General features: G+C 47.7%; 1 protein-coding gene and 1 long non-coding RNA gene across 3 annotated transcripts in view; one reads left to right on the forward strand and one right to left on the reverse strand.

The window, feature by feature from the left end:
- LOC135809691 (uncharacterized) overlaps positions 1-1133 on the reverse strand; it is an 18029-nt gene extending 16896 nt beyond the window's left edge. Inside the window, exon 1 of the long non-coding RNA XR_010552225.1 lies at positions 930-1133. This is a non-coding gene — a long non-coding RNA (uncharacterized LOC135809691). The remainder of the gene's footprint in view (positions 1-929) is intronic.
- Positions 1-13101, forward strand: part of LOC135809690 (homeobox protein unc-62-like) — a 16644-nt gene extending 3543 nt beyond the window's left edge. The window contains exons 1-4 of one of the 2 annotated variants that reach the window (XM_065323101.1): positions 8395-8726; positions 10018-10584; positions 11563-11720; positions 12224-13101. In XM_065323101.1, the coding sequence (XP_065179173.1) occupies positions 8589-8726; positions 10018-10584; positions 11563-11720; positions 12224-12476 (1116 nt within the window). In that variant the 5' untranslated portion in view covers positions 8395-8588 and the 3' untranslated portion in view covers positions 12477-13101. Of the gene's footprint in view, positions 1-8394; positions 8727-10017; positions 10585-11562; positions 11721-12223 lie in introns of those variants that run through there. The other variant, XM_065323100.1, reaches the window with a different exon arrangement.
- The last annotated feature ends 2655 nt before the right edge of the window (positions 13102-15756 follow it).

Here is a 15756-nt window from a genome sequence, read left to right on the forward strand (position 1 = left end):
CATGTATGTTGTCCTGAATACCACTATGCCGAAGACAGCAAGCATGCTGAACATGCTGGTACATAGAATGGTAGAGTTGAAGCCTGGCGCGAATCGGATACATGTTTACACGAAGTTGCACTGGATCAAAGTTAGATCTCCAGGCTCCATGCCCCCACACCACAAAACAGTACAAGTTGTGTTGGATATTTTGTACATGAATGAACAAGTTTGACGGATGTGACTATTAATGTCATCGCTGGATCAGGAACGAACAAAATGTGATGCCGGTAACAAATTGGATCACACCATTATAGGAGGCGAACTACAATACATTACATTCAGGAACCTTTGAGATTCTTTTCACCTCTAAAGTGTCGGTGTCCGCCACAACCTTTTCTCTTCTCTTGTAGGAAAACGACTCCAAATAGAATAAATGAGTAGCGATGTGTTTCACCTTGCTCGAACCGTAATTTTTTTAGCACGGCCACGTGTGATATCATTGTTGCAATATACGCATGCGCACAGCGGTCTGTCATGCCCAACAGTGGTATACGTGTGTCAAGCCGTCATGGCACCGCCGGGAAGAGTGGAAGGCATCGTTTTCGCTTTTCAAGTTTAGAAATTATGCAGTACTTCGCTTCGCACAGACACACACACACACACACACACACACACACACACACACACACACACACACACACACACACGTACATGCACGCGCTCACACGCACAAACACACATACACTGTGACACACATACACACGCGCACACAAACATACGCACACGTACAAACACACACATATACCCACCCACACACGCACACAAAGAGTACAGTGTGGTCATCGAAGATGATGAAATATCCCGGGTGATTTTCTCCTTTCTCTACTGAAGCATAGCGGGGAGTGGAGAAGAATCCCATTGATAGCTCTATACTGGCTGATACTTACGAACTTATCGTCTTTTCCGGCTTGGTGACGATCCCAACTTCGCTTGTCTAGCACAGCCTGGGTAGTTGGATAGCCTGGTGAGGGGACATTACTATGATCCGCATGACTCCCTGCCCACGAGGCCGATTCTACTCACAGTACAGTGAAAGGATGATCGGAGCGGTAACCGGGGCTAACACAAGGACATCAGTATCGCTTACAACCTACATTGTATATTCTTGGAGCAGTTTTCCTATTGCGGGTTGATGTAAACAAACAGTGCACTGACGAGTAGAACACAATCTTAACTGGTACAATCATTACTTCCCACTTTGCCCAAGTAGCATTGCACAAAGGGTTATCCACGCATCCGTCGAGGCAAGAGATAAGAACGGTCAGTGTTTGCTGCTACTAGTACTACTACTAGTACTAGAGATGAACTAAAAACAACTTGGATGTGAGCGCTATTACTGTGTGTGTGCTAACTTAGGACCGTGCTCCTTAGTGTCAATGCATTGTGTGTGATTCGTGCACTTCTAGTGTGTACTATCATGTACGTAGAACGATGTTCTGCCTACGCCAGACAGCCACCCATTTGTGGCTGTGGCCCGCGCCCGCTCATGTTGATGAAAGCCTGCAGGAATGCTAGCTGCTTCCTCGCCACGGTACGGGTGATTTACTCACACGAGGTTACGGCAGGGTTAGCAGTGCTGTAAAGAAATTCCGTGTGCCACCAACAACTGTGGTGCGAGCTTCTAGTTATCGCTGAATGTCCTTCGAAATATTTTTCCTTGGGCACATCTTGGAGAGGAGCTAATCTGAGGCCTAGGACCTTTCCTTTATGGCATCCCGAGGATCTGTGGTAAGTTGTTCCGACGCTGTTTGTAAGATGGTCTCGCTGACACGCATGTGTTTGTAGTGTCTATCTATAGCTCCTCTCACGGGATTGGACCGGGAGACAGTGAAAACATGAGTCTGAAGATGGACCGCAACATAATGCTATTGCAGGTGCGAGCCGTGGAATTGCGTGGATCCTGCTGCCGAGACGACACGCCTGATCAGCGCAAGAACAGTGACGCCGAGAATCTGTTTGGGAGCGGACCGAATGGAAGTGATCCTCGAGGGACACTCGTACTGAGTCATAGGCTTTACTTGGCTCGTTTCATTCTTAGACCTTCTCCACCGTACCACTGAATGGGGATCACATACACTACGTCACACAGGCAGAAGTACGAGCAGTTTTTTCGTAACACTGAGTTTCACGAACTGAATCGATCATCAGACGAAAATAGCGTCACATGGTACACAACGTCACTAAAATGTACGACTCGTTACCAAATACCAGGCCTCTTACGTTACGTGTACGGGCTATGTTTGCAAGGGCTGGATTCCGAATTCTAGATAGATCCGCTAGAATTCGTGGCATTGGCGTGAAATGACCAAACCAAGATATCATCGGGTTTCCAGTATGTTGTTAGCTTGTCTCGGCACTTGCATGCCTCACATCTCTCCCTGGCCCTGTGTATAGTTATGAAACTGGTAGGACTGGTTTGTGGGGAACCTGGGCTTTGGGGGTAGTGCTGGGGAGAGGTCACAGAGTCCTGGCTCGAGCTCGTTGTACACTATGGCAATAGCAGTATTGGATACGTATTGTACGATTTTGCCAACAGCCTTGTACCTCTTTACGCCCTAACCAGGTACCACACTAGCTGCATCAGTGGTGGCGACGGCATCAGCATGAGGAGGAGGAACCACACTAGCTGTACGTGCGGAGATGGCCCCGTGACATCGTGTCTAGTTTTCCCCTTCTCTTGTGCTTATATCTGAAGCACAGTGCTAACGTGCACGCACTAGTACTCGATATGTGTAGCGACATCATTCTTTGCTGTCGCGTCGAGACGCCACGTACAATGTCATATCTTTCCTCGATCAGTCGATGCATGGCATAAACAAACGAGACTGAAGTGTTAGTTGTCCGAAGAAATAAAGTAAGTATTATTATCAACTCCGCAAACGTCCGGAAACTCGAAATTCGGTAGCCAGGGTACCGTTACTATGGCTACCTGCCAAACGCCTGCATGGCTTCGTCCTCCTGTACTCTACTAGTCTCTAGTCTAGGTGTTGAGGCTAGTTCCGTGCTGTCCTAGCTCTGTCAGTTGCCCTCAGGCCTAAGCCTAAGGCTGAGGGTACAAGCAGTTACCATGGTTACAGTAGTTGACACACGACAATAATAACTCAGCAGCAGCAAATGTACCTCAGTAGCGGCTGACGTACAATGCACATGTACATTGTACAATGATTATGAGCATTGTACGTGTATGTAGTCAAGTGTCTAGTAAAGTCGGCGGAATAGCGCGAGCTCCAGTGTGGGGAGCAAACCCTTTCTTATGTAGTATGTACTGTATGGTAGTTATTTATTTATTTTACATCTCACTCTGCGCGGGTTGTACCATCCCACAGAAACCGTTTCACCACGTGTCCAGGCTATGATCCAGTCTACTACACTTTAGTAAACTAGTCATAATACATGTGTATAGAACCTAATGTTAGGTTATAACGACCGCGTGCAGTGTGTATGCGCCGTCACGTGGTCTGTCATCCGGAGCAGGAACACGAGTCTAGTTTATGATAGATGATGTCACATACATTAGCAGTTCTGTCAACAGGATCATGCGTGATCGTGATCTTTGACTTGCTCTCTGTTTGCTATCACTACAGTACAGACTACAAACACAATCATGTAGCTCAGAAGTTGCGACGGACTCGACCATTTGAAATAATTTGAAACTGTCCACCTCTGCACATATTCATTCGTTATCTACCTCCACTGCACTGAGGAGCTCTCAATGAGCGAAACAGCTGTCTGGAGGATATCGAACATCTATCCAAGAACGAACTGACTTCCTCGCTAAGGTGTGGTGAATTTGGGCCAAGAGCGCAGTATGGAGAGGTGGACAGTTTCAGACTACAGATAGCATGCATGAAAATAATTATAACGACGTCACGCTCCCCTGCGTGGGTCCACTTATATTGATGGTAGGACTTATTTGTAAGAAGAAAAGAGGAGCAAGGAGATAAACGTTACACTGTAATGTCCACTAACTCCACCAGTTACTTTACAATCAGCTGACGCGCTGCACAACATTGCTCTCCATCGGAGTCAAACTCAGGACTTATTTGTCAATACATGTACTAGTAACAAAGGGTTGTGTAAGGGTTTTTCTCGGCGTTACGCGGTAGAGAGGACCCGGATTTATTGCAGTCTTTGGAGAGAGAGAGAGAGAGAGAGAGAGAGAGAGAGAGAGAGAGAGAGAGAGAGAGAGAGAGAGAGAGAGAGAGAGAGAGAGAGACAGACAGACAGAGAGAGAGAGAGAGAGAGAGAGAGAGAGAGAGAGAGAGAGAGAGAGAGAGAGAGAGAGAGAGAGAGAGAGAGAGAGAGAGAGAGAGAGAGAGAGAGAGAGAGAGAGAGAGAGACAGACAGACAGAGAGAGACAGACAGAGAGAGAGAGAGAGAGAGAGAGAGAGAGAGAGAGAGAGAGAGAGAGAGAGAGAGAGAGAGAGAGAGAGAGAGAGAGAGAGAGAGAGAGAGAGGCAGAGACAGAGAGACAGAGAGACAGAGAGACAGAGAGAGAGAGACAGACAGAGAGAGAGAGACAGACAGACAGAGAGAGAGAGAGAGAGACAGACAGACAGAGAGAGAGAGACAGAGAGAGAGATAGAGATCGATAGAGAGAGAGAGAGAGAGAGAGAGAGAGAGAGAGAGAGAGAGAGAGAGAGAGAGAGAGAGAGAAGATCGATAGATAGATAGATAGATAGATATATAGATAGAGAGATAGAGAGATAGAGATAGATAGATAGAGAGATAGATGGAGAGAGAGAGAAGATAGATAGAGAGATAGCTAGAGAGAGAAGATAGATAGAGAGAGAGAGAGATTAAGTCCTAATCTTAACTCACAGTAGTCTAGGTGATAGTTCCTCGAAGTAGTTCTAATTAGTTCTCAGGAGTGGAGTATATTACATGTCGGTGTAGGTCTCATTGGGATCTCGCTAATAGGTCTCACTCGTCCTCCCGGAACAAAGCCGTGCAGCAGCTTTTATAGGCAGACCACATGGGTCATAAGCAGGGAATACACATAGCAGAGCGAAGAATAGAAAAGGTCGAAGTAGGTACATGTACATGTATGTGTGGGTAGAAAATAGGATCCTCACAAGGAATACCATCAGGATGTTTGTGTGTGTTAATGATGTTTGCCTGAGGTTTTTTGCACTGTGATCTGCGAGGTGATAGCAATGTCATGGTAAACAGGTATATCTTTACATGACATAATACCTTTTTGGGGATCTGGAGGCTCTTGAGTAGCATAACGTTTACTGGATTCTGTGTAAAGGGAATGGTGCATGGCCAAGACTACAGACAATGTGCACTACCCAGCAAAGTGCAGATGGCTGGTGAAGAACGTACTATATTATTGCATTGCTACATCGTGCAGGAGCATGCAGATTGCGGCTGCTGCAGTCCCCGCTTTTGGGAAAGAAATGAAGGGCGAAAGTAAAGCGTTTGTACTCGCATCTGTATTTCGACGTGTACAGGATCATTTTTTTAATTATTATTATTTCAACAACAACTACTGTTCCGCAATTATTTCACGATCTTCAAAGACCTTAGACAGAACGTCACACCAGGCACTGGCAGAAAGCGACGTAATGCCTTTAGAGGTCGCTGTTTCCTAACCTAGGGTTGCCTGATGATCGTAGTAATACGTGAAACTGAGAGTTGCGAAACAACTTCCAAGCTCTCTTGTGTTACCTAACCTAGCTACAAGTATACCACTGCAAGCCAACTACAATCATGCACAGGTGCTCGCTTTGACGGAAGCTTGTGGTGATTCCTGTGATTCAGATTCGTACGCGGTTACAAACACAGACAATCACAATTATAGGTACTTCGAAGTACTACAGCTGAAAATAGAGCTGGTTATCCGACCTTGTCTCTCTCCAGCTATTATACGTTTGCATTCGGTTATATAAAGTCAGTGTGACGTGTACTCGCGGCGCATCGTACATGTTCAAAGGTAGACACTGTTAGTATAAAGACCATTCCCGCAAGATCTACATCAGCCAAATACAACCAAGGTTAACCTTACACGTATAGCACCTCGTATATGCGCACATTAGTGGCGTGTCGTGGAGATGTACATTTCTAGGGACGACTTTTACAGACTCCTTTTTGTCAGCCATAGTGATGGCGAGACTGTTACATGACTTTTACTGGTCTACAAACAGTGACTTGTAAAGCATACAATACCACTGTTTACAAACATCTCCCCAAAGGAACGATGCCATTTTGTCACTTCTACTATTTGGAGATGAGTCTAACTTGGTTTGCCACTAATGAACATCCACGAAGCATGTGTGTGATGAAGATCCGATCCATGTCTTCGACTAACAACACCACGAGAAGACTACATTGTGGTCTTGCATCAGGATTATGTTCCGGGCAGCTGGCCCGCATCTATGATGACTGACTACAGAGGGATCGTAGGAGGATTTCCTCCCAGCGGATACCCATATCGCATACACCCTTATGACGTTATGTTCGTGTATGGCGAAACTTCGGGCTCTGTGCTTCAGTGCCCACAGGATGTATGTTTGTGTGTCTGTCAGTTTCTCAATCCAAACCTTTGAGTCTCAGAACGTGGATCGAACGGTGGCAGATAGAATGCTCCACCTCGTGTTAACCGTGCGTGGTGTATGTACGCGCCGTGAAAATTGTCCGCACTGGGAGACGTTATTGTACCGATCGCTAGGTAACTAACATCGCCTTCTGAGTGCTAGTCAAGCGTTCAAAACAGGTGTGCGTGACCGTGAGGGACCAGGCCATGGACAATCCGTCTACGGACGACAGTGATGTACATGTGACCTGAGCCAGCCGCGATGGTATCACAACAGTACAAGCAGCAGCGGTGAACATGATGGAACTCGCACCAAGTGATGTTATCAGCTATTGCCATGCGGGATATTACTAATCGCACAAACATTAACCGTAATACTGGTAGATCTATGGAACAATTTCCTCCAGAGACATCATGTCAGGTACGATTATTTCTCGTGTTACAAACTAGTTATCGCCAAATACAAAACTGAAGACCACAATTGAACTTTATCGCACTACGTAATCCAAATATGACTTGATAATGGTGGAAACAGATGAACTGCACTTCGAAGTATAATTATAGTGTTTCGTGTTCATACCTTCAACTACATGTACAAGACTAAGTATATCCATTGACCTAACCGAGGTCAGGCACCCATATGAACAGCAGTAGCGGTATTCGTGTACATGCACGGCACAATTATTTCGTTTTACCTTGGATATTTCATGGTTACGAAGTTAAAGGTCTCAGCGGCGCCAGTTCTAGCTTCACCTAGCATTCCATCTATACAATGCGTAGGAGTTTCTCCATGTGCTATTTATTGGTAACAATTTAGACGGAACAGAGGACACCAGCCGTGCATACTATGGGGAGACGGTGGCGAAGACACACTGCTCATGCACGCACCTGGGAATACAGCAGTTACGTGTTCAGCGTGTGCTAGTCTGCCACGACGCCAAGCCATGCCAAGCAGCCCATCCAAGAGCCAACTAACGTGACATTTGCGCAGTGTACATGAGTTTCGAACTGTGTTGTCACAACACCAACCGTCACGTATTGCGAGAAAAGATGAAGCTGCCTGCTACATGTACTGTCACACTACTAACATTCTTTCCCCACTGCGGATTTGATGTCCCTCCCTATGACATGTATGTACCCCGATGCCTAAAACAAACATCTTTGATCTGAATTTCACAGCGGCCAGTTCTATCCACATTCTCCTGCCCTGAGTATCGTAGTATTCCTACCACCCTGTGGGGTGAAAGACCACGTTATCACACTATATCTCTGCCCTGCAATTGTTGAAGTTTGCCAGGCTGAGGGTGCAGTACCCTGAAAGAATGGTTCCTGTGTTGTGCATTGGACACGAAAGATAGAGTTCTCAAAACCCTAACAATACACTTGAATACAGCTACGTTAGAACTGCAAGAACGTAGCTCACATATCATCGCACAAGATGGCGTGATGACTGATGGTGATGTCCTGGGAAGCCTGTCCCATGAAGAAGCTCCAGCAACTGAGCAAGGCTCAAGTCGACGACAATACCGTTACATGTACATGACACTTCGGTTTTGGAGTGAAGACTACACGCACGAAGCATGTGTACGTGCCTGGCTGGCTAACACCAGCATGGGCACAGGCTGTGATGATGTGACTGTGTTCCAACCTGTCCTTGGCTGATGGCTGATACTGACGGACACGCTGCGGTCGCAAGTTGTCACCTTTGTCTAGTTTTGGACTGGCCGTCGAATGATTGGCCCCCGCTGCATTTTCTTGGTTGTTCAAGGCTCTTGGCCTGGGTAACAAAGGTAATAAAGGCGAGGCGCGCATCCTTGCCGTAGCGTGTACGCCTTCGTTTATCCCATGTCCGAAAAAATCGCAACCTCGATAAATTGTGGCCCTTCCCGGAACCTACAAAAGCCCCAGGAAACTAGAATGTTGAGACAGTCTCAGTAGTTTGGGCTAGCGGACTATCAACCTGCAACAAGATAGGAATATACTGTCCAGTTCAGCAGAATAAGTCAAGATGAATGCAGGCACTACGCTCAGATATGCTCCGAACGTCAATCACCCTCCAATGGCCTTCAGCAACTTGCCTGCATACGATCAGTTCGCCCGCGGAAACGACCCGAAGTTCTCGGATATCTACGATGATCGGAATACAGTAAGTGCAAGAAAGGCTTCCAGTATCTTTACCAGCTAATACATCACCTTCTAGATACACGAGATCCTTCTCCAAAAGCCAAACAGTGAATAGGAGAGAATCCAGCAAAACAGTTAGTGGAAGGAATATGTCCAGACGGAGGCTAAGTTGGGGCTGCGATAGACGTGAAAACTCCGTCAAATCGGCGACGATTCGCCGGACCTCGAAGTATAATTATGTATGTCTCGACCTTGGTTAACCCTCGACCTTCGACGTCTTCAAATGTAGGTGTTTGTAGTGGTGTTCGTATACCAGATGATCATCGTGAAATTCCACATAAGGCGCAATTGATTCTTCCCTCATGGGTTATTGCCTTCCAATGTTTTCTGGTAGAATTTCAATACATGCTTTTAATGTTTTGTACATTTTCCCGTAACACAATCAATAAGCAAGGTGGAGCTTAGCCTTGTAGCAGGTGACCACTAACTGCTGAGTAAGATCAAGCCCTGCCATGGCGGAAAGAAAGCCATGTGCACCTACTAGGCAGATAGCCACGTTACGTGGCAGTCTCGCCGCTACAACTAATTACTTACAAGGTGACCGCTTTGCATGCCCATGTTCAGTACTGAATTTCTCGCGTGTAACGTTACGTGTACGAGTAGGTGTGCGTTTAGTCGTATGCAGTGTCATAAACAAACCAGCACCACCAAAGTGCATGTACGTGCAAGAACACGTACGTATTGTGTGTTGGATGTGGCGTTGACAATCAGGAAAGAAAAGCCTAATGTTATGAGTATGAGCATCGGATCTACGTGCCCATAACGTTCCTTTACAAACATGTGTCGGGGAGACAACCACTGACGTGTGTACAGAGCGCTGTCAAAGGACACGTCGAGGCCATATGTCCAGAAGATGTGTCTCCCCCGGCCCTTCAAGGAACGATTCCAACATCTGGAATTGGAAAGGAAGATGACCATCAAATGGCTTCGTAACTGTTATTTAGCTGAGGGTCAATCGCAACACGGAGTCAATGGGGAACTCTTCAGCCTCATTCCCCTTCGTTGAAAGCAAAACATCTGAAATTATAAGATTAACTGAAAATAAACTCTGTCTCGAACGATGGTGCCGCCCAGGGAGCAGTCACATACATAGTACCCCCATACCGATATTGGATTGCTCCCTGGTACCGTTGCAGCCCGGGAATGACTAAAATTGCAATGCTCCGCTTCGTTTCATCACCATTTAGGAGGTCAACTTCTTGTCTAAAACTGTGCAATGTGTATTTTGTGTTGCCCCGTCTCCCTCTCTCCAGTACGTACCGGCCTCCTACCAGCTGTCCGGTCTGACCAGTGCCCCGTCTAGCCCGGAGCAGTACCCCAACAGCACCCTCATTCCTGTACAGCGTATTGACATGCAGCAAGTGCAGGTGCCGGGCGCTGTCAATGTGCCCGTGCAGAAAACGGGCGGGTACGTGACCGGAGGGCCGCAGTCCGTCACTTCCTCGTCGCCCGAAAGCGCTGCCGTATCCGGTGGGTTCGCTAAGCGTGCCGGTAGCTATGTGTTAGTGCAGGCACCCACGTGGACGGCGATTCCGACGGCCGTACACACAGCCAGCGCGTCGCAGAGTGTTCCGCTACTCGTACAGCCTAGCACAACAGTGACCACTGGTTGCGATTCGGTGCACGCCAGCCAGCCACCCACAGTCATTACGCCCGACCCGAATGCTATGAATGGACACCACCACCACACTAGCCAACACCAGCAGCACAACCCAGTTGCTCTGTCCGCTGCCAGCTGTGGAGGATTCTCCTTTCCGCAGGTGACGCCCATGTCGTCGCCTGAGTCGCAAGCCATGCCGGACACAAGCGACAACTCGGGGGTAAGTCTCAGCTAAAGAAGTGCTTGATTTGTAGAGGGGAGAGAAAATCCATTCCGGCTCTCGAATGAAGTTTGATTCAATTATAAATTATTAGGTGACGCATTGCTTTTAGCTCGACTGACTTTACTCAGCTCTGCGGTGATTTTAGTGTTGAATGAATCGAGAAGGGCCGGCTAAGCGTTGCGTAGCAAGGCACGAGCGCTGGGTTTGCATGCATGCGTGATCCGCTGCTTGATGGGCTTGTCAAACGCGCCTCGCATTACAATGCCATGTACATGTAGGTGGGAGACGAGATCTGCCAGCTCCGCTATGACTTATTAGCATGACATCCAGGCTGAGGTGACGGGCCTCCTGCCAATTAATTTGTCTACTTTTGGATGGCTCGCGCAAAAGGGGAGTTAGCCTTGAGGTTGACGCACAAGCTGAGAAATCCTTACAAGAAACGACTACCAGTATGCACCAGGACTCCCAGTAACATCTTGTTCTTCCCTACACTGAATTAATCACCAGTCACTTTACCAGCTTGAAAAATACCTGTATGTCTGGTACTCAGAGTATAGGAGATACTCCATAATGACATCCTGTCAAACCGTTTACTGGGCAGTTGTATCATGGGGAACATGCAATGCAGTGGCATGGAATGGGGGAACCTACACCCTCGTGCTGAGTAATAATTATGTGCTTCCGTTTCCATGCACGTTTACAGTGAGCTGGTGCAAGAAGCTTGCTTATTTGTGCGAGTGGATTTCTTGGTTCATATTATTGTATCTTCAGTGGTCAAATTGTACAATGACTATTGCTCCTTTCTACCTGGTTAGTTGGCAGCATTCACATCAATTTGTGTATACTCAATCGACATACAGCTAGCTGTTTTGACCTTGTCAGGTCTCGTCAGTGGAGCTCAGAATTACTGGCTGAACCGATCGCAACGAAGTCTAAACTCAATTTGTGTGTACTTATTTCCACCCCTGTTCACAGATGAGCCCAGCAGCAGTGGAGGAGCAGCGGAGGCTGCACATGATTCGCCAGTCGCTGAAGAACGAGATTGTGAGAAGTACGATACGCGTCCGCGAGCCCCGGCCAAGGCAAGAAAAGTGTGCCTGCCCCGACAACAGCTGTGTTGCTGGTCGTGATAGGTGAGGGTTTTCTTCTTCTTTCTAGCCGAGTGTGTAGCATCGAATTTACAGTCATGAAACTCGTTAATGAAAGACTCGGTACCTGTACATCAGAATTCCGTAGTGTAACATTACACCAGAGTGCAGTGACACACTTTGCAGGCTATGTGTATACTGCGTAGTACTTGCATAATCTATTCTTCTGCATGGATAATGTACACACAGGGAGTAAGTGTTCCTTACCTTGCTGAATTCCCATGCATTTGATTTGTGATACCCTGCAGCCATTTGGGCATTGACAATTCAATGCAGTCCGTTTCGGTGTCGGCCCATTACGAGTCTTCGTGACTTTGTCGATTTTCGTACATGTATAATTATGACGCAATACTAAGCAACGTCCAAACTGTGGTCATTGTGTGTGTGCGTGTGTGTGTGTGTGTGTGTGTGTGTGTGTGTATGTGCATGTGTGTGTGTGTATGTTCATGTGTGCATGGGCGTGTGTGTCTATCTGCGCGTGTCCCCAGACCGATAACGTCGACTCGCAACCACTACTCCTGCAAGACTGCCACCAAGCTGCTAATGACCTGGGTGGAAGAGCACCAGGAAAACCCGTACCCGGACAGGGAGGAGAAGAAGCGTCTCGCCAAGCAGTCCTGCATGACCGTCAAGCAGCTCGCCGACTGGTTCGGCAACGCACGGCGCCGCAAGCGTCGGCAGCAGCAAGACGAGGTCCACATGGCCAACCGGGAGCGAGAGCTACGCCTGGCCATAGATTAATTCTAACATAGCTCACGGTGTAAAGCAGTGATTATTGCATGCATGAGTGGGCCGGTCTGAACAGAACGGACTGAGTACAACATTCCGATTACTGAACAAGTGTACATTCTAGATTAAAAATACAAAGAAAGAGGAAAGCCATATCTTCCGTATTAGAACAATCCGTCCCAATGAGAATTAAACTTAGCTTACGAAACAGCATGCATTGTGGACATGCATGTACGAATGAAAGCCAAGCACGGTACGATCAAGTATGTTGTCCTTTTCTTCAGCCTTCACCATTACTGCACCAAGCATAATTAATTATTGTATAGTTTTGCTATTGTGATTTATTGATATTATTAATCATGATTGTTAGGCAGGCATTAGCTGATTGAGTTTCCAGCCATATAGTAAAGTAATGAGCCGCTTTCTTCCGGGTGATCAGAGAACATGACTACACCCAATCTCGAATTTGTGACTTTCAAAACTGTATCACTCTTATAGGCTGTACAATCAAGTAATTGATTTTGGAGGCTGCCCTGTTGTTCATTTTCTCCTCAATTCTAAAATGATCGCACCATGTTTAAGAAAAATCATTGGCTAACTAACAAAACATCTACACGCAATAGTAGCCGCCCATCTCCGCAGTCTGCAGAGAGTGGATCCCATATTAGGAAGAGATGCGAGTGATCTACTACTTCAAGTAGATGTACATGTACGACAATCCACAGAACACTTTTCCTGTCAAGTATCCATGGTAACTGGTGATAGTTCCACCACTGTTCCATTGCAGATGACTGTTACACGTGGCGAGTCAAAGAACCACCAGAATCAAACGTAACATGTGACATTCCGCGACAAAAAAAAGAATATATTATAGAATGGAGGAGGGAGGGAGAGATACATGGGCCATGTGTATGGGGCAAAACAGTGGGGCACATGCGCATAATAATTATGATATGCTTGTGCAGTCATTTGCAGCAGAGCGACTACCGTCTCGGCGATTGGCGAATATCATGATCTGACTGTTCGTACTTTCCTCGGAGAGAATAAGGCTTTATGTTTATGTCATTCAGCTTCTTTGCATGCAAGGGCTTCTCTAGATAGATTGCAAGGCTTTTCAAATGTATAGATAATCTGTGCCATGACTTTACTATATGTGGCATATGTTTATAGTAGCTGGTCTGATGGAAATGATACTACAATAGTTCTTTAGGAGCACATCAGTACTTGGATGGCAACAGCAGCGGTTCAAGGTGTTATAATCTGCTTATACACGCTTGTGTAGGAGCATAATTTTCTGGCGGGAGAAATAACTAGTATCATGCTCTGTTTCTGATCCGATATACCATGTCGGTGTTTTTCAATTGGAAGACTTAAATAGAGCATTTGTTTAGTATGATGGCATTGGCAGTACTGAGAAGAGACTCGAGTTACTTGACATGATCGTCTGAAATGCACACATATACGGTGAGGTCTGTATGCTCCGGCTGCCATTCACACCTGGCTGCGGATAGGCATTAATTCTCCCCGGCACTCATACACATGTACTCATCCTCCATAACAAGCTGCTGGCCGGGATCGAGTGCCGCGACGGCATAGATGTCTTCCGCCGCTTCCACCGAGCCATACATTTCATCGGCAGCCACACCAGGAGCAGCTTCTGGCTGCGGCAAACTGGAGGCAATCGTCTCGCCAATGGAGGAGGCAGCAGGTGACAACCCAGTGAAGGCCATGTCCATGTACAAATCACCTTCATCGGCCACGTTACTTGCTTTGAAAGTTGCATTCGGCATTGCCCCTGAGGTAGCTGCTGTGTTTGCAGCTAGAGGTGCACGGCCTGAAGAGCTGCCCGAGCGTAGGTTGTGAGATGGAAGTCGAGGACTCAGGCTGGAAGTGCTGGAGAGCCTGCGCCTGCTGAGTGCTGGCTCTGGTTGAGTTTTGTCGCTGGCTGACCTCTTGCAGTTGATACTGGAGCTCAGAGGTACACTAAGTGACTGACGCCTCACAGTACTGCGTGCCTCACTAGCCAGTTCGTCAGCGTGATGCCATACGGGCGCAGCCTGGTCACTTCTCGGCAGAGCTGTCGTGTAGATGGAGGCAACGAGAACAGGTTTAGCGCAGACAGCAGGGTCAACAGGCGCTGGCGGCGTTGGCGAGGTGCTCTTGTTCAGCGGGAAGGATGAGGAGCGGCGAGCGGTGCTGCTCGGTATTGTTGCACCAACAGACTCATTCAGAGGAACCCGCTGGACACTCTCGATCACGGACGCTTTGACATTGCCCTTGGAGCCACGCTTGATCTGTGCCAGGACGTCCAAGAAACGCTTTGCTCCTCGTCGGTGTTGTTGATCAGTGGTCAGCTTCACCGCATAGCGAAACTTGGACTTATTGTCACTGGTAGTAGCCAACTCTGCTGCAGGGAGAGATTGCCGTTTGCTTTTGCTCACATCCAACTGAGACGAGCACCCCTCGCTGACAGTTTTCCTGAGAGGTGAATTCTTGTCGCATGTATACGAGAATGGCTGGCTACAGGAAGCGCTTGCAGCCGGTGAAAGTGGCCTCTTCTGTGGGGGCTTAGTCGAGGCTGCAGGAAGGCCAGGGCGGGTTGAATGTTGCAAGTCTGTGCCGACACTATGCCAAGGCAGATCATAGATATCAGTGTCTTCTTGTGATGTACTGCTATGCTCAGCAGTGCTTGCTGGTTGGCTAGGCCCACAAGGGTTCACGCCGTCGATCTGTTTTGCAAAGATAAAGCAGTCATCGTATTCCTGTTCCATTTGAAAGTCGGATGGTGAATTCAGCTGCAAAGTGCTGGTCTCCAGGGTAGCTGACAACCTCCCAGCTACTTGCTGGTCGTCATCGCCAGTACAGGGCGTCTCTCCATTGGCGCTGCTTGCTTTCGCCTTGCTATGCCGCACACTACCGCCACCTTTGTCCATCTTTGCGATCAGATCCTGCACACGGCTAACATCGGTGGCCGGGTTATCAGCATTGCTGGACAGGCTGGGTGCAGTTGCAGCCGCTGCTGCGTCAACAACTACTTCAGCTTCCCGGCCAGCCTCCACTTGAACAGTGGCATCCACCCCGGCAGGTCCGCGAGCGTTGTCATGAACAGCACCCTCTGCGGCGGCAAATCCGTTAGCGTTGTCCGGTCCAAACAGGTGAGCGGACATGTCGAATAGGCTGCCAAAGTTGGCACCGGGACTAGTCGCATTGCCGTACAGCGATGGCGAGGAGACATCCGTCCTGATGTTTCCTACAGTAAAGTACATAGCACTGTCTGACTGGGCCGGCTGTT

This window comes from Sycon ciliatum, chromosome 2 (assembly GCF_964019385.1).
Source record: "Sycon ciliatum chromosome 2, ocSycCili1.1, whole genome shotgun sequence".
NCBI lineage: Eukaryota > Metazoa > Porifera > Calcarea > Leucosolenida > Sycettidae > Sycon > Sycon ciliatum.